Source organism: Austrofundulus limnaeus, unplaced genomic scaffold, assembly GCF_001266775.1.
Source record: "Austrofundulus limnaeus strain Quisiro unplaced genomic scaffold, Austrofundulus_limnaeus-1.0 Scaffold162, whole genome shotgun sequence".
Classification (NCBI taxonomy): Eukaryota; Metazoa; Chordata; class Actinopteri; order Cyprinodontiformes; family Rivulidae; genus Austrofundulus; species Austrofundulus limnaeus.
In genome coordinates, this window is record NW_013952564.1 from 600548 (window position 1) to 618530 (window position 17983).

A 17983-nucleotide genomic window follows, 5' to 3' on the forward strand; every position below is an offset into this window, starting at 1 on the left:
AATAATAATTGTCTGCTTGTTTACAGGTCCTGTCACATTATAATGTTTTACACAACATATGCCATCCATAATCTTTTACCTGCTTCTTCCTTTCAGGGTCATCAGTGCCCATATCCAGCAATCACTGTGTGAGGAGCAGGGTACACCCTGGATGGGCTGCAAGTCCATCAAAGGACACATAGACAAGCAAGACAAACAACCATTCACACCTAAAGACAGTTGAGAGTTACCAATTAGCCTGACAGTCATGATTCTGGTCTGCAAGAGGAAACTGAAGTATCTGGAAAAAAAATCAATTTTTTTGTCTTTCATATTTTAAAATTTGATCTTCAACCTAGACATCTTCATTGTGGGACAACGTTCTCATAAGTTGTCTAAAACATTATAATGTGACAGGGCCTCACAAAAACAGCCAAAGTGACTGAAAAAAGTCAACAATAGTTTGTGCCATCATTGAGCTGTTTGAGGAAAAGTCTAACAGTTCTAATGGTTTGCATATTTACTTTGCACAAAAAGTGAGGAAATGTGTGTTTGGTAGATTTGTTGCAACAATGCTTCTTAAACTGAACACCTGGGCAGGACCTGGTTGTACCAGAAACTCAAAACAAGTGTCAACAACAACAACACCAACAAAAAGTTGTTAAGCAAAGAAGCTTTGACAATATTTTCATGTGCACAACCAACATACTCAGTTCTACTGCTCATCCCACAAATGCATGTCCCTTGCAAATGTGGCAGGGAAATTGACAGGCTTTCCAATGGTACAAGATTTACTGCAAAGAAACGTTGTTACAACAAAGAAATGATCTATAAAACACAATCCTTATTTTTGTGCTAACTTTAGACTTGTTTGAGTAAAGAATGAAGATTAAAGTGCTTTATTCACATTGTATGCATACTTGTATTTCAGAAATGCACATCACGGAAAATGAAACTCCTTCAAACAGCACCATCAGCTAAAGTTCAGGAACACCCTTTTCACGTTTGCTTTGCCACGAGCACTTTTAATAAATGGCTGCTCATGGTGACACGGTGGAATCTGTTGTGCGTTTCTGTACAGTTGAGATTTGATTAAAATATTTTTGGAAGCCTGCAGATCATTTTTACGGTGTCTTAATAACTAAAATTCTTGAATTAAAAGAGGACATGTTTTCTCTTTTTTTTTCCTCCCCCCACCATGACAGACTGTTGTTGCAGCGTTGAAAGCTCTGCCGCTGTCCATGGTGCTGAAACCATTAAAAACCTGGAGCTGAAGCTGCAGATGTTTTCAACCTGTATACACCTTTTCATCGATTATAGTTATTTGGGAAAATGTCAGTATGGTGGTGAAACCCGATGATGTTGACCTTTGAAAGCTGCTCAATGCTATTACAGAACAATGCAGCTCAGGAAACCATATCGATCATAATTTGGAGGCAGATAGGAATTTGTTAGTTTCATTTTTTATGTTTTGCAAACAAAGAAAGGCTGGAGGTCCAACTCTTCTTTGGTACAAATGATGCTAAATCCCAAATGGTGTACAGTTGATCCATGTTGGGGGGAAACAGGTTTTGGGAAGATCCCGCCTACTTAAAGCCCACCAGTAAATAGTTGCCCACACAGTGAAGCAGCAGAGGAATCTCTAGGTGCAGGAAACAGGACCACTCCTCTCTCCCTTTCTTTCGCGCGCTCTCTCTCTCTCGTTTCTGTTCCTCTGCATGCGATTTTCTCTCTTCTCGGCAGCTTGGCGGTGAGAAACTGAGTGGGGAGGGTGTGGGGAGGGGGGGGGGTTGGTCTTGCAGTCGACGAGGAGAACTGGAGTTTATTGAGGAGTAGCTGCAACGAGAAGAGGGAGCGAGGAGAGGTGGTGGTGGGGGGTAAAGCTTTTCACATGAGACCCTGCAGAGAGGAGAGGAAGAAGGAGAGGAAGAAAGGAAGAATCGGATTTCTGAGCCCCCCTCTCTTTGTCGAGAGTGAATTGTTTAACTTGTTGATGCATCGTTATTTTTTTTTCTTTTCTTCCTCTTCTTCTTGTCTGGCTGCAGTGAGTGATAAATGGCTGGTGGAAGTATTCTCCTCCGAGAATTAGATTGAACTCATGGTGGATAATGATTGGAATTCTTTAAGGTGGGTCGTTGTTTTATTTTAATGCTGCTTAATGTTGATTTTTTTTTATTTAATTTGTATTCTGCCGCACAGTAGGCTCCCATAACTGAACAGTTGGGGAAAAGGCGATGCGCAATTTACGCTTCTGCTTTTGGACGCATTCTGTGAAACTGAGGCGCTTCAATCATCATCACTTGGGGCTTTTTTTTCCCCCTTCTTCTTTTTTTTTCCTCCTGCCTGCATGCAACTGATCCCCGAACCGTAGCACTGTGAAAACGCGCGGAGAAGCAAAAGAACACTACAGGTCAGCATGGCAGCAGGTGTAGCGGCGTGGCTTCCCTTCGCCCGCGCGGCGGCCATCGGATGGATGCCCGTGGCGAGCACCCCTATGCCGATCCCTCCCCAGGACAAGAGGAAAGCCCAGGACGGACTCATCATCCTCAACGTGAGCGGCACCAAGTTCCAGACGTGGCGGACCACGCTGGAGAGGTACCCGGACACCCTGCTCGGCAGCACGGAGCGGGACTTCTTCTTCCACGAGGAGACCAACGAGTACTTCTTCGACCGTGACCCCGACATCTTCAGGCACATACTGAATTTCTACCGCACGGGGAAGCTGCACTACCCGCGCCAGGAGTGCATCTCCGCGTACGACGAGGAGCTCGCCTTCTTCGGCATCATCCCCGAGATCATCGGGGACTGCTGCTACGAGGAGTACAAGGACCGGAGGCGCGAGAACGCCGAGCGGCTCCAGGACGACGAGGAGATGGACATGAGCAACGACGTGACGCCGGTGAACCTGACGTTCCGGGAGTACCTGTGGCGGGCGTTTGAGAACCCGCACACCAGCACCTTGGCGCTGGTCTTCTACTACGTGACGGGATTCTTCATCGCCATCTCGGTGATGGCCAACGTGGTGGAGACGGTGCCGTGCGGCACGCTGCCCAACAGGTCCAAGGAGGTCTCGTGCGGGGACCGTTACGCGCTGGCCTTCTTCTGCCTGGACACGGCGTGCGTCATGATCTTCACGGTCGAGTACCTGCTGCGTCTGATCGCTGCGCCCAGCCGCTGCAAGTTCATGAAGAGCGTGATGAGCGTCATCGACGTGGTGGCCATCATGCCTTACTACATCGGCCTGGTGATGACCGACAACGACCAGGTGAGCGGCGCTTTCGTCACGCTCAGAGTCTTCCGGGTCTTTCGGATTTTCAAGTTCTCCCGGCACTCGGCGGGGCTGCGCATCCTGGGCTACACCTTGAAGAGCTGCGCCTCCGAGCTGGGCTTCCTGCTCTTCTCCCTCACCATGGCCATCATCATCTTCGCCACGGTCATGTTTTACGCAGAGAAGGGCTCCTCGGCCACCAAGTTCACCAGCATCCCCGCAGCGTTTTGGTACACCATCGTCACCATGACAACCCTGGGGTAGGTGGCTGCATGATCCCAAAAAAAGCCTCAAAGCAGTTGCAATTTATCACTCACCTCTTATATCTCCTAGAGCATCCTGCATGTGATAAAAGTTCAATCTTCATGATGCATTATTTTCTTCCTGACGGACCAGGGGTGCCCCCAAGACGTTTTAAATAGGGGGCCAGATGGGGGCTGCTGTTAATCTTGAGGCGGCACACCAAAACCAAAAGACATAACAGAATTATAGGAGTTTTATTAAGCTGTCATATATATAGGCATTAAAAATACTTCAGCATGAGAGTTAAGGATTTTGAAACATGGCCTACGTTTTTAAACTTTAAAGATATTTACCTAAATGGCTCAGGGTTTCACAGTTATAGAAAAGCATCAGCAGCTCAGGGGACGAACATTTGGCAGTTATTTATGTAAATTTCACCTAAATTTCTCCATTTTAAGAATCTTACCAAGTACAAAAATCTTATTCCATAGATAGATTATTTCACTTAATTTGTGAATCTTCTCAAAAATGTCAAATTAAGTAAAATAATCCGTCCATCTGCAATACGATTATTGCACTTAATAAGATTCTTGAAATAGGGACAATTTCCAGGCTAACAAGATGATAATAAAGACATTCTGTTTTTGCTTAACTTATAAATCTCAAAACAAGATCAAAAACACTTTTTGTCTTGATATAAGATAAAAAAGGCTGTTAGATGAACAAGTTTTGCAGTGCGTATATGACAAATAGAGAGTAAGAACGTGTCGATTTGACAGGATCGCCCCTCTGCAAACAAACAATATTTGTCATTTTAGATTCTTTAAATGTTTCTTGTACAGATTTTTTCATCCCGAAATTTAAAATCTAGTTTTACTTCAAATGAACTCATCGCTGGTCCAGACTGAGCTCACCTTCGTGCTGGACGTGGACCCTGGGCCACACGTTGAGTAACCCTGATTTACAGTTAGTATGAAAATCATGACTCAGCTCTTTTCTCCTCATAGCCAAGCTAGCATTTCTTAAAACAGCACATACAGGACAAACCTTTATCTATATCAGACAGCCACCACGTTGTGTGCAAAAGTTTTATAAAGATGTTGCGCAACCATGTGGAGTTTGTTTTGGGGTGACTCTCTGCTATATGTCACCTCAATACCTTCAGCATCGACTGAGTTACGGCCATTTTTGAATTTGCAAGGCTGGATTACCTGGCCATCTTGACTTGGGTTCACTCCAACTGTCTATCAGATGTGCTGTAAATCTATTGACTGCATCCCAAGAGTTTCATTAAAATACCTCAGGATGTTTTTGAGAAATTTTTCTAACAGACAGAAGTTACTGTCAAGGTCTTGAGCAAAGATTAAAATATGTTTAGTGCGCAATGTTTAGTTATTATCACCCAATTCTAGCTCAGTGCCTGTCAAATTTATTAGATCACTTTTTTATTTGCTTAATATTAATTAGTTGTAACGACCATCTTGAATCAACTTGACTCCAAAATGTGATTCAGTTGTAGCGATAAACTTAACAATTACCTTCTGAGAGTTTCGTTTAGATCCGTGCAGTAGTTCATGAGATATTTTGCTAACAGACAAGAATGTCTGGCAAGCGTGAAAGCACATTTTAAAGTTGGCCCCGTGTCCCTTTTCTTCATGGAACCCCTGTGATTGACCCACTCCTACAGGTGTGCATTCACTGGGTGCGCATTAACAGCCTTGAGCTCCTCTCGGCCAATCAGAGCACAGCAGAAGCGATCCGTGAGCATCAATGAGCCTCAGTGGCACCCATTATTGTGCTGAAGGTCAAGCCTCGTCCCTGAACGTTTCCAAGGGCTTTTTTTTTTTTTTGTGGATCGTTTGTAAAGTTGAACACAATGAACATTTCAGGGTCTCTCAGTATAAATAAATAAATAAATAAATAAATAAATAAATAAATAAATAAATACCCAAAACTCTTTTGTAACTGAACAAAGAACGGCTCATTACTGACCAACACTGCTGCATGTACAGGTGAGAGTGATGCAAGGTGCGGCCCATAAACTGAACCCACATCACTCTTCCTCCTCACCCTGCCCCTCCTCCTCCTGTCTGCTTCTCATTCATCACCTCCTTTTTAATTTTTCCTTTCAGGGAGGTACAGTAAACATTCAACCGTTCATTTTATTCCCAACATCAGCTGCTCAGCGTGTGCTGCTGATGCAGCAAAAGATAATTAAACACCGTTAAGACGATTAGATCACGTTAATTGATGAGCGCACTCCACCGCTCTGCAGCTCAAACGTGGGTTTATTAGTGTTATTATTACGACTAATATTAGGCTATAATCACCGTTATTGACTTGGGCGCAGCCCTACAGAACGAAATGTTAGCTAAGATGATGGAAACTTTTTGCTACTGAGAATATTTGCCTTGAGAAATGGAATCGTGTTAGTTGTTCTGTGCAGGAACCTGTAGGCTGATGGTTTTCTTATCACTCACTGCTGCAACAGTAAATCCGCAGCCCCTCAGCCTGTGTTAGTCTTACCCCCCCACCACCCCAGATATGATGATGATGATGATGATGGTGATGATGATGATGATGATGATGATGATGATGATGGTGATGATGATGGTGATGATGATGATGATGATGATGATGATGATGATGAAACATAGAAACGAGGTCTTGTTGAGATAATGTTTGCATTTCAAAGGCGTTAACGTCACAAATCAAACATGCAAAACAAACTGCCAGCGGATGCGAGCGCACACCTTTTCCTGATGATTGTCTGCAGGTGTGTAGGTGCACAAAGATGTGTTCTTCATAGTGGAAAATACGGTGATTGTAATATTTTTCTTTTTTGTGGGGGGATTGTATTTTCTCCCCCTTTTTTTTGCTCTAACTGATCTTCACAGCGCAAACAGCATCCTTTTTTTCTCAGCCTTCACAGCTGCATTGACGCAGCTCAGCTCCCTCAGCTCTGCAGGCGGCATGTGGAGTTTTTATTATTATAATAATAATAATCTCTGCTGTTATTAAAGGTGTTCATGCCAGCTTCTCTCTGTGACACTGACTTAGCTGACTTTCTGTCCTCCTAATGGCACATGCGAGTCTTTAATGCCGGTTGAGCCACAACTCATCCTGGAAGTGACCAGGCAATTAACAATATGCACAGTTCAGAGCTGCCATCTCGAGTGCGTGGACACGCTTTTCCATTTGGATTCAAAGATGTAAGATAGATGATAGAGGCTATGCTATTTATCGTTGGGAAGCGGCAAAGATATTTGCTGCTTCCAGGCTCTGAGTTCTCCACCTCCCCCCCTTTTTTTGTGTGTTGCTCAAGATGGATTTGAAAAAGATGTTTTGTGTGCAAGAACGCAACTGAAATGTCCTTGGTAATGGGGACGTCTCTGTCTCTCCATTGTGAGCCGTGACAGCGGGCTGACAGATCTGCAACATGAACTCGAGCCTTCCAGTGGTGCAGAATGCTGCATAGTGGACCACCGGTGGAGAGGCTGAATACCGATCACTGACAAGCAGAATCACCCCGCTCTCATCATCCATCATTGTCCCAAGGTTTTGCTTTTGGAAAATCATATTTCACTTAACCTGTAGAGCTACTTGTCGTGGAGCGAGGAGCTGCATTTGTTGCACTGCTCTGCTGTAACCTTTGGAAACTCATCCAATCAGAGGTAACAAAGGCTTGTTTAAAAAAAAGAAATACATTAATCTGTCTCTGACAAATACTTCTGCGTTTTCATTTAGAGGCAAATAAGATCCCCAAAGAGTAGCAGGAGGAGCTAATGGCTGAAACCATGTGCTTTAAGGCACAGCATTTGATTTTGCTCTGATGGTCAATGATGCTTTATGCCTGCATGGTATCACGGTGCCTCTCTACTAAAGCATATTTTCAATTTCCCATGTGGAAGTAAAGACAGTGGCGGGCATTCTCCCCTGCTGATGGCCCATTGATTGTGCTTAAGCAGACGTGCAGACATTGGGAGAGCTGGGGCTCCTGTTCTGAGGCACTTGGCAGGCAGCCTGAATGAAGGAGAAGGGTGCCTGGAGACCAGTGGAGAATCAATAGCTCTGTGCAGCTGCGTGTCATGCCTCTGTGTGTCTTCTGCTCTGTGCCACCAAACACAGGACAAGACCCACTTATCCCTCCCTATTTATCGAGCCTAATCTCTGTGGCTGCTTTTGGATACCCAACAAAGAGGAATGCGCCTCAGTCGGAACGGATCTGCGCCCATTTTCAAGAAGTGGTTGACTGGCTGCAGAATGAGAGATTATTATCTGTGGTGTTTTGCTTCAGCAGCATCTTTTGAAAACTGTGCTAAAGTATCGTTTTGCGACATGATTTAACGCCGGGCCTATTTGAGGCAGGAGCAGATTCTAATTTAAAGATAGCATCGCTCTTTATTAGCCTATAGAATGTGAGACTTTCAGTGTTTTCACACTCTTATTTTCTGCCAGATGATCCACTTGGTCAGGGTGAATTAGTTGCAGAGGGACTTTTTTATTTATTTATTTATTTTTGGTGCTTCCGATCTTTTAAGTGATTTAAGGTGTAATGGAGTGCACTGCTGAGAGCAGCTGTGAAAACGGTGGAAGTCAAGCGCAACCCACAAGGGAAGAGGACTGGGAGGACAGGGTTTATTCTGGAACAGTAACACAGTTGTTCCTCTGCAGCCACACAAACATGACTGTTGATAGACACGATGGGTCTCAGCTTCTGACAAGAACATGCTCAGCAACTGCACACACACACACACACACACACACACACACACACACACACACACACACACACNCACACACACACACACACACACCATCCTCTTCTTCCAACCCTTATTTTTACTCATTCGCACATCTGCTTACACTGTAAAACTGTTGTGTAAATGTTAGCGACTGACATCAGCTAAACCAGTGGTTCCCAAACTTTTTATCTTCTGACCTAGAAAATATTCATGGCAAAAACTTGTGACCCCAAATATTACTGGTCTGAGTACACGACCTTTGTTAATAATCCTAAAAACACAGGCTTTTTGACAATCTAAACAGCTTGTACACAAATATAAATACTTATTTTGTGTTTTTGTAATAGTTATAGGGAAAATATTACATCAGCAATTATTTTATTACCCTTTAAGTTGATTTCTGGAGATTATCCAAGGTGCTTCATGACCCATGATTGGGTCCCAAGCCCAACTTTTAAAACCAAAGTGCAGTGGTTCCCAAACTTTTCAGCTTTTGACCCACAAAATAACAGCAGCAGAGACCTATGCCCCCAACTATGTTTGGATGATATACATTTGTATCAGGTCAACTAAACATGGTCATAGTAACTATTTTTATACTACATTTATCCATTTTAAATACACTAACCTCACTCCTTTGTAACAACTAAGGCAAAAATGTAATTAATTCAGAAAATCTTTTCAGGACCCCACCTTGATGTTTCGGGACCCCACTTTGGGTCCCGACCCCAACTTTGGGAAACACTGAGCTAAACCATGAAAGCAGTTTTTTTTTGTAGAGCATCTGGTTTAGCTTTTAAATGAAAATGCTTTTCAAAAAAGAAACAAGTTCCATCATAGTTATGTTCTGTAAATACTGTTTATGACACAGAAACTATACCTGATTCTACAGTCTGTTTTTAGGATTTTAAACGAATCCTGCCGCACCACTAATACCACAACTAATAACAGGCTGCTGCAGCCTGAGACTGCTTCACCTGCCTTTGGTTAAGAAGCAACCCTGTGAATTTTAAAGGAACCCTGTGAAGTTAAAGGAAAACCTGGTTGATAGTCGCACCAATAATGTACAATATAACTATCATGCATCATTTTAGTCAATATGAAAAAGCCAACAAACGCAGCACAGACTGTGATTGTAAGGTTTCATAAAAAAACACCTTTATGATGCTGCTGCACCATTGCAGCTATGACCTGTGAATTCAGAGCTGTGTTTAACATCTGTATAACATCCTCATGGTAAAACAATCTGCAACTTATGCAACAATGCTGCGTTTAAACTGCTAAAACGTCATAACGTCCTGGAAATAAAAAGTCTACCAACACATAAGCGTAGCATCATTTACCAGCGTGTTTCATTCAATGTTTTGAGTAACTTTTTAATAGAATAACATTTATAAATAAAAATATGTTTTATGTCACGTATGTTTACATACATGACCATGAACCCAGTATGTAGCAATTAGATAAACGGAGGCATAAAATAATGTATTTCAATCAGATACGAACACATTCAATGAGCACACCAGCTGAACTCTGCTTCACTCACAGCCTGACCCTTCATGCTTTCTGTACACAAAGAGAAGGACCCACAACTATCTGGTCAGCTCATGTTTGCTCCATCAAGTTGGCTCAGAGCCTTTTAGTGCTGTCAATTTGCAACGTTTAACACTGCAGCTCCTAGAAAATCCTGAAAATTATTGACGATCCGTGCTTTAAAATAATCAAATTTAAAAAAACAGTGCTTTATTTTTTTTATCCATTAATACAGTTAAGAAAGTTTGGTTGTGTTCGGCATTGTTTTGGCCATGTGTTAGTGCTAACGATGGTGCTAAATGGTCAAATAGCAGTTAGTGATGCTGCTTTCAAAGTGAATATCAACCATCTGAATCTACTGTGCAGCCATTTCTGCAGCCGTGTGTCCAGGATGAACCTGACTTCTCCCCTACACTCTCACTGTTTTACGATGGAAATCTGGCTGCCACAGCCTCTGGTATTTTACTGTAAATTAAACTCTTTCACTGCACTGTTACACACTCTCTGGTTTTTACAGTGCAGTTCCGGTAAGCTTTTTATCCAGTAAAATATTTAGAAATTTTAAGTTTTAGTCAAATACATTAATATACTTTACACTTGCACTGTGATTAATTATTATTATTATTATTATTATTATTATTATTATTATTATTATTATTATTATTATTATTATTATTATTATTATTATTATTATTATTATTATTATTATTATTATTATTATTATTATTATTATTATTTAAGTTGGTTTACCATGAACAGTTTTAAAGTGTGTGTTAGTTTTTTGTAATAATAATTGAAGAACAGTGAAATTCACAGTTTTAAAGCAGTATACTGTGCCATGTCACACAGTCACTGTCTTTTTTTATTGTGAAAATTTGGCAACCACAGCTGCTATTTTATCTTTTTTTGTCTCTTTACAGTGCAGGACAGTTAGGTTAGGTGCACCTTCTGAACCTTTAAAACATGGGGGGCAGATAGGGGGGACACTATAGTCTTGGGATGGTACACCAAAACCATAAATCATAACAGAATTTCAAGACTTTTTGTCATGATTTTTTTTTCATATTTTGAAAATGACTGCAGTGTGGGATTCAGAGAATCACCCTTTCATAAAAGTTTGTTTTGGTTTCCTGTTTTAATTGAGAACAGCGCAGTCCCTGCTCATCTCACTGAGGTGCCCTTGGGGTGAATTTCTGCTGTGTAACCTTGAAAAAGACAAAGCAGGTTTGGAAAATGGAAAGTCATTCAGAAAACTTTTTTTCTCACTCATCCTGCTGCGTGCTCCATTAAGGCGTTAATAAGAGACATGATCCCAACATTGTCATTAATCGGTGGTTCCCTCATGTCATCTTTTTATCAACTGCTACATCATTATGTTCCAGCAATGTATAACATTTTTAAAATATTATTTTAACAAAGTTCCTGCAACAGATTTGTATTAGTAGGGAAGTCACAAAACATGCAGCCCGTCACTTGGAGAGGATTTAAATTTCACACTTATAAACATAACATGATGAAATGGTTCCAAATTTCTGATTGACTGATAGGCTCCAACAGCACTACACTGTCCCAAATTAAAAATACCAATAAATAGGACACTTTATATCAAAACATTTCATGAATATAAATAAATAAAAGACCCAACATTCCTTGAAGGAAAACATATTGCATCGCCTTCCATACCAAAGATTTAAACTATCACCTTGAGTCGAGAAAATGAGTTTAGAAATTATGGGCAATTCATAAAAAACCCATTCATCACAAACTCACTCTCATCTCATGCAATCATTTAAGGCTCAGAGTGTGTATTGAGGATGAGTCTCAGCTGCTTAAATTTTATCCCAGTATCTGTATAATTTGCAGAAATATCACAATGTTTGAGTTGGCTAAGTTTAATTAGTTGACAAGTTTATTATAAAAGTTAATATCACAGTTATAAGTAAAGATCTTGTTCACTGAGTAGCACTCAAAGTGATGGGGATGACTCTTAGCTACATACATGATAGAATTTAGCTCAGTATCTTTAAAAAAGACTGAGATATTTATTTTAGAGTTTTCTTATGTCAGCTGGCTGTGGCAACCATCTTGGATCAAGTTAACGTCAATAGTTAATTTGTTGTAGGTGATTTTTTCCCTGTGGTTAATGAAATATTTTGCTAACAAACTGACAAACGCAAATACAAAAATGAAACACCCACCTTTCCCATTTTTGTGGCTGGTGATATTGAAATCTGCGATCCCACCTGTTTTCTTGTCAGATGGTCAGAGTTTAAAGTAACGTTTATAGTAAACGTCTTTACACGATGGCATTTTTCTCAAGTTAATTTCTGAACCTCCTGGAACACATTAAGGTTTACGGTTTGATAATAATACAGTGCTGCAGTTAAAATGTCACTATAAATTTACATAAAATCTTTACAATGAAGAAATAATCGTTTTTTTTTTTATTTTATTTTGGCTCTTGTGTGACATTTAGTGAAATTCATCGTCCAACTGGTGCAATAAACACACCTGCAAACTCACTCACTCACCAGATGCTGAATTCATCCCCGTCTCGTCCGGGACACCACGGCTCCACCCCCCAAATCCGAGTGGGAAAGGCTTGACAAGTGAGCCCCATAAAGCTCTCAGGACAGGATTTATAAGACAGAGGAAGCAAGGTTAACACACACAAGGGTCACGGTGGGGGGGCCCATAAAGCATCAGACGTGTAACCATCATCATGCTTGCCAGTGTTGACGCCTCCACTCTGTAGGGATCGACGCGTAGAGTGCAAAAAAAAAAGTGCTAACTTCATGCTTCTGTTGTGGCTGCAGAGCCGAGCTGTTTGAAGTCCAAACTCTTCCCTTGCGTGTCAAATGTAATTGAAATGTACAGGAACAATCTGGAGGGCCTTTTACTGTTTCTGTACCCGAGAGATAACAAATGCATTCTTGATTCAGTTCTCATGTGATTGGAGAAGTTACAATGCCCCTGGCAGGAAAAAGCAGAGAATTGTCACTTTTTTTTCCTCTCTCGCTCTTTTTTTTTTGTTATCCAATCCGTTTCTTTTCTGTGGAGCACGACAGTCAGTGAGAACATTTGGTGTGTTTGATTATGTCGCGCAATGGGTGTAATTTTCATGTTCAGAGGAATACATTACACCACTTGGCATTGTGTACATTATGCACATTATGAAAATCAGCAATCCATTACGAGCGGCACGGCCAACTGTGGTGTAAAACACGAGTGGGTAATGCGGGACGTGTAGGTAGGCTGCCGTTCGCCTGTAGGCTCACGCCCCCCCCCCCCCCCCCCACACACACACACAACAAACCACAGGTGCTTCATTGGGGGGGAAGAGAATGCTAATGCGACGCCGGTGTAATGGTTCTGAAGTGACGGGTGGCTTAATGAGAGGAACCAGGCACCCAAATGTGTTCTGTTACGAGCGTCTCTCTCTCTCTCTCTCTCTCTCTCTCTCTCTCTCTCTCTCTCTCTCTGCCTACATGCAAATGACTGCGAAATGGAGGAGCGAGAGTGAGGGGCGTAAAACAGGGAGCCATCCTCTGAGGAGATTAGGATCAGTGTTAAAGAATTCCGTTTAAAAAAAATAGAAAGGAAAGCAAAGACACAGATCCCCTGTTTTTCTGCTAAATTGAAGAAGCCCCCCCTGTTCCCATCCACTTTGTTAGCTGAGATGGTCTCACATTAGCAGTCAAGAGATTTTAAAGAGGTGCTGTGGAGGTGTGTGTGTTTGCATGGGGTTGATTGATTATCGCTTCATGAGCAGCCATTTATCACAGATTTATTCCTTCATGTTTTTTTTTAAACTAAAGATCTGCAGCTAAAATATGAAGCAAAATAATTTTTTATGATGTCTTAAATACGAGCATTGTGATTTTAAATCTCTTGGAGACAGTTGCTGTCATCTGGAATGTGTGTTTGTGGACAGTAAGACCAAAAAAAAAAAAAAAAAACCAGATTGGGACCAGCTGGTCGGTTGATGAGAGGTTACTGCGTGTGGACTGACTGTATCAGTATGCTCATATTGATAAATAATCTATACGGCGGTGAAAAAATGGCTGATTTCTTCGACAAACCAGCCCCATGACACACATTCCCCACACAAGGAATTCATTTAAGTCAAACGTGAAGCATTACGCAGAGAAACACACCAGCATGCTTCTGCATTTGGGCCCCGGCAAAACAGAGTGTGAGGAGGTAAAATCTAAAATACAGCCGCAGTGTTTTTTTTCTCTCTCTATTCTTTTTCCCACAGCTCAGCATTTTTATCTTCTTCTTTGTATTGCGAGGAACGCTAAAGATTAATGGAATTTTCTCGAACAAGATTAAAGTTCCTCCAAATGAATGCGGCATCACCGCATTAGGGAATAAGGAGATACGTGAGAAAACACATCACCTCGATTTCATTGTTGTTAGAAAGCATTTGCTCTGCTTGGCTCCACTTTCATCCAATCTAACAGCCCTGCAGACCCTGACCCAGCCTGAGTGAATGAATAAAAAGAGGAAATATTGCCCATTATGTGCCTGCGTTCCATCTTCAAAAGTTGATGTGTTGTAAGAGATATCGGATGCAAAGTGCACGCCACTGGATCAGTGGATCAAATCGTGCACGAGTGATAAATCCAAGCCCAACAGCTATCAAGCCCCTCCAGTGCTGCACGGCTTATTTACATACTCAGCATTTACATACAGATGAAAGTGGCTTGTCTGGCCGCAGAGATTGGTATGCACACTCACATAATGCCTCATCATCACTTTGTTGAAATATGCAAGCGTATTTCTAAATGGATTCTCTTTAAGTTTGGCCTGCTGCTTTACACCCCGCGCGCCGCTCAGTCCAGTCATCATGTCAGGATCAATAAACGTGTGTTCTTCAAAGAAATATGGAAGTGACCGAAAGGATGCGCTCAGGCCACTCGACGTCGTAAGTTCTGGGTTTAATCTGACGCCGTAAAGGACCGCAGGGCTGGGATCCATTACATCGTACCTCTTATTACCAAAGGTGGTGATATTTAAAGAGGGAAATGTAAAAACGAGCCGTGATTTATGAGCCGAATGCGGTTCTGAATATATTTTTAATCATCACCAACGTTACGGGCTTTTGCCGAGCCACCTTTGTGCCGAGCGTTTATGGGCAGGAGACGAGCAGAAGGCCAGCAGAGAGACAACGTCTCGGTGTCGAGGAGATTATTTTCTGTATGTATTGATCCACTGAAATAGAGAATAAATACCTAAAAACCAGGTATTCTTTAGCAGTGGCAGTCCTTCAGGTGTTGTTTTTGGGTCACACTTTTCCATCTAAGCTTGGTCAATATGTTTTTTGATCTGATATCATTCAAAAGACTGAAAGCATTTTCTTTATTACCGCCTGTACCAGAAAGATGAAAGGAGAGAAATGAAAGGAGTAATGCCGCTTTTCTGTGTGTGTGTCTGTTAGCAAAATATCGGACAAACCAAAACAGTAATTTCAATGAAACTTTTAAAAATTTATCATTCATTGCACAACTACAAATTATTAACTTTTTGATTCTAACTGGTTTAAAATGGCAGCCACAGCTAATCAAACTTATTAAACACAAAAATAGTTATAACTCAGTCGATTTTACATACATTCAGCTAAAATTTGGTGTGGTAGTTGCTGAGACTAATACACAACATATATTCTAGTGCTAACAGACTGAAATAGATCTCTATTTAAATGTTCGACATTTATTAATGGAGTCTACTCTTTTTGTCTGTTAGCAAAATAACTTGTGAACCAAAATATGGATTTCAATCAAACATTCGTAAAGTTATCCTACGATGCACATCTATAACTGATTATAATTTGGAGCCAGCTCAATTCAAGATGGCTACCACAGCCAACTGATATTTGTAAACACATAAGCGACAATTATTCAGTTAATTTTTACAGATATTGAGCTAAAACCTGACGTGGTAGTAACTGAGAGTCATTCCCAGCACACACTCTGGGTGTAACATTTTGTAAGCTGGTGTGTAGTTTTATTTTCAAGGTTTGATAGAAACAGACACCTCCTTTATTTTCCAACCTTAATAACTTCGATCTAAAACACTGGCATGAAAGCCTCACCTTGCTTTACTTCAAAAAACTCTTCACCTTTAATGTGCTAGTTTTGTTTGTTGCAGTATTTTGATCATTGCCTTTGGCCTGGAATCAGAATAAAACATTAATGTGTCTGTCTTTTTTTTTACAACAAGGTTTTAAATTGGATAGTTTTTCACCCCTAAAAAAATCTGTCTCAAGTAAAAAGTAAGTGTAAGCAGCAAGCAATCATTTGCAAATGATTGATCTTTTGAAATTTGATGCCATGTGTTTCAGAAAGCTTGGAACAGAGTCAACAACAAAAAACATGGAAAAGTGCATTTTAAATGAACGACAAAACCAAAACGTTTGGAACGTCTCACAGCTAATTGGGTTAGTTGGCAACAAGTCAGTAACATGGTTCAGCATGAATAGAAGATCACAGACAGGCTGAGACTTGGGGCAAAAAACTGAAGTGTTTTTTTTTTTTGTAAAACTCTTTCTCAGCGTAATGGAAACAATTTTAAAGCTTTGTTTTTTTAATATTCACAAAATCTTTGGATTGTTTTATTTTTAGAATATTCTTATTGGGATTATTTTAAGCAGTCAGTATCCAATGAACTCAGGAGAATCAGAGAATAGGTCTTATTAAAGAACTGAGCTATTGTCAGCCTGGAGCCTCCTTCAAAGTGGATTTCAAAACTTTAAAACAGTTTAATCTAAAACATTTATAAAAATTCTTGTGAACGCTAAGTTAGAGACATGCTGCTTTCACTGGTATTAGATGCTTATTAGTGAACGGTTTGTTTATGATCTTTACATTAATGAGCCATCTTATATTTACAGTATGTGACAAAAAGAAGTTCACCCAGCAAATAAACACGTTAAAACGAGTTGAAATGTAATAAAGTAACGTTTGTTTGAACTGCTATAATTTTGTTGTGTTTTACACCACATAGTTTTGTCGTGAGTGGGTGGATGAATAGACCCAAAAGCAGGCAGGCAGAAATAGTTTCAAAACCAAAAAACTCGACCTTTATTAACTAAACTGGCAGCAAACCAAATAGATAAGTGTGTGTGAATTGAGAATGTGATTATGGAGTAAAAAAAACACAATGATGACAAATATAAGGCGGCTGAAGCTGGAATCATAGACTGAGAGTTTTTAGTGGCATAAGTACAGGAAGAAAAGCACATAACATAACAGTAAAGCAAAAACTAATAAGATAAAGGAAAACCAGATAAATTGGTTTTAAACATTACAGAATATCAGCAACAGTCTCAGATTATCAGAGGTTTATAGTAGCAAAGTACATTTACTTTGTTACAGTACTTAAGTCATTGTTTGAGGATCTGTAATTTTACCAATTATTTTTTCAAATCGTATTGTAACTTTTACTTTTATTTTGTTACATTCAAAATGTAAAAATTGTTAATTAAAATTTAACATGTTACAAATTTAAATATGACCAGAACTCATCAAGAAAACCTTTGTCTCTTTAAGAACCTCCTGTTTCCTATCTCCCATTTCAGCACCAAGTCATAACAATGCTTCGGGGTAAATGTGTTCTGTGTGGCAGGAGCCCGGCTGCAGACTGAGCTCCTGGGAGGAGCTTCATACAAATAGGCGGTGCTTTGTACCAGCAAGCATTTAGGCAGCTCCATGTGTCTACCACAGGAGATTCAAGGATTTCTCAAAAACATGAATGAATTAAAGCAACACTCTGTGTATGATTTTGATGAGGGAATGTCATTATAACATGATACAAAACTCAAAAAAGTCAATTTTGCAATTTTATTTTTTTCAAGTACTTAAAACACCTCTGCAGTTTATGACAAAATTAGCACCAAGTCTTACCTAAAATCGGAGCCAGCTCTTGGCATAGGCGAACTAGGCGGTCGCCTAGAGCACCATCTGCTGGAGGGGGCACCAAACTGCAAAAGAAAAAAGTAATTATTTGTAATCCCTGGTTGTAACTCTGCTCAGCGCCTCTTTCAATTAGCTTTGTCTTAAAAAACTATAACGAAGTATTACAGGATAAATAAACTACTCTACCCATAAAACATTTTCTCCACCCCAAATGCAGCATTCCCCCCTACACTCTCTCTCATTTGATTGACGTTGCACTGACTCGTCCTGCTCCAGCGGGGGGTGGGTGGTGGTGG

The 17983-nt window shown here is 40.7% G+C and overlaps 1 protein-coding gene across 3 annotated transcripts in view; it reads left to right on the plus strand.

The window, feature by feature from the left end:
* Positions 1–1797: 1797 nt before the first annotated feature.
* kcnd2 (potassium voltage-gated channel, Shal-related subfamily, member 2) overlaps positions 1798–17983 on the plus strand; it is an 80810-nt gene continuing 64624 nt past the window's right edge. Inside the window, exons 1-2 of one of the 3 annotated variants that reach the window (XM_014017153.1) lie at positions 1799–2106; positions 2182–3507. In XM_014017153.1, coding sequence (XP_013872607.1) covers positions 2396–3507 — 1112 coding nt within the window. In that variant the 5' untranslated portion in view covers positions 1799–2106; positions 2182–2395. Of the gene's footprint in view, positions 3508–17983 lie in introns of all 3 variants that reach the window. The other 2 variants (XM_014017154.1, XM_014017152.1) reach the window with 2 other exon arrangements.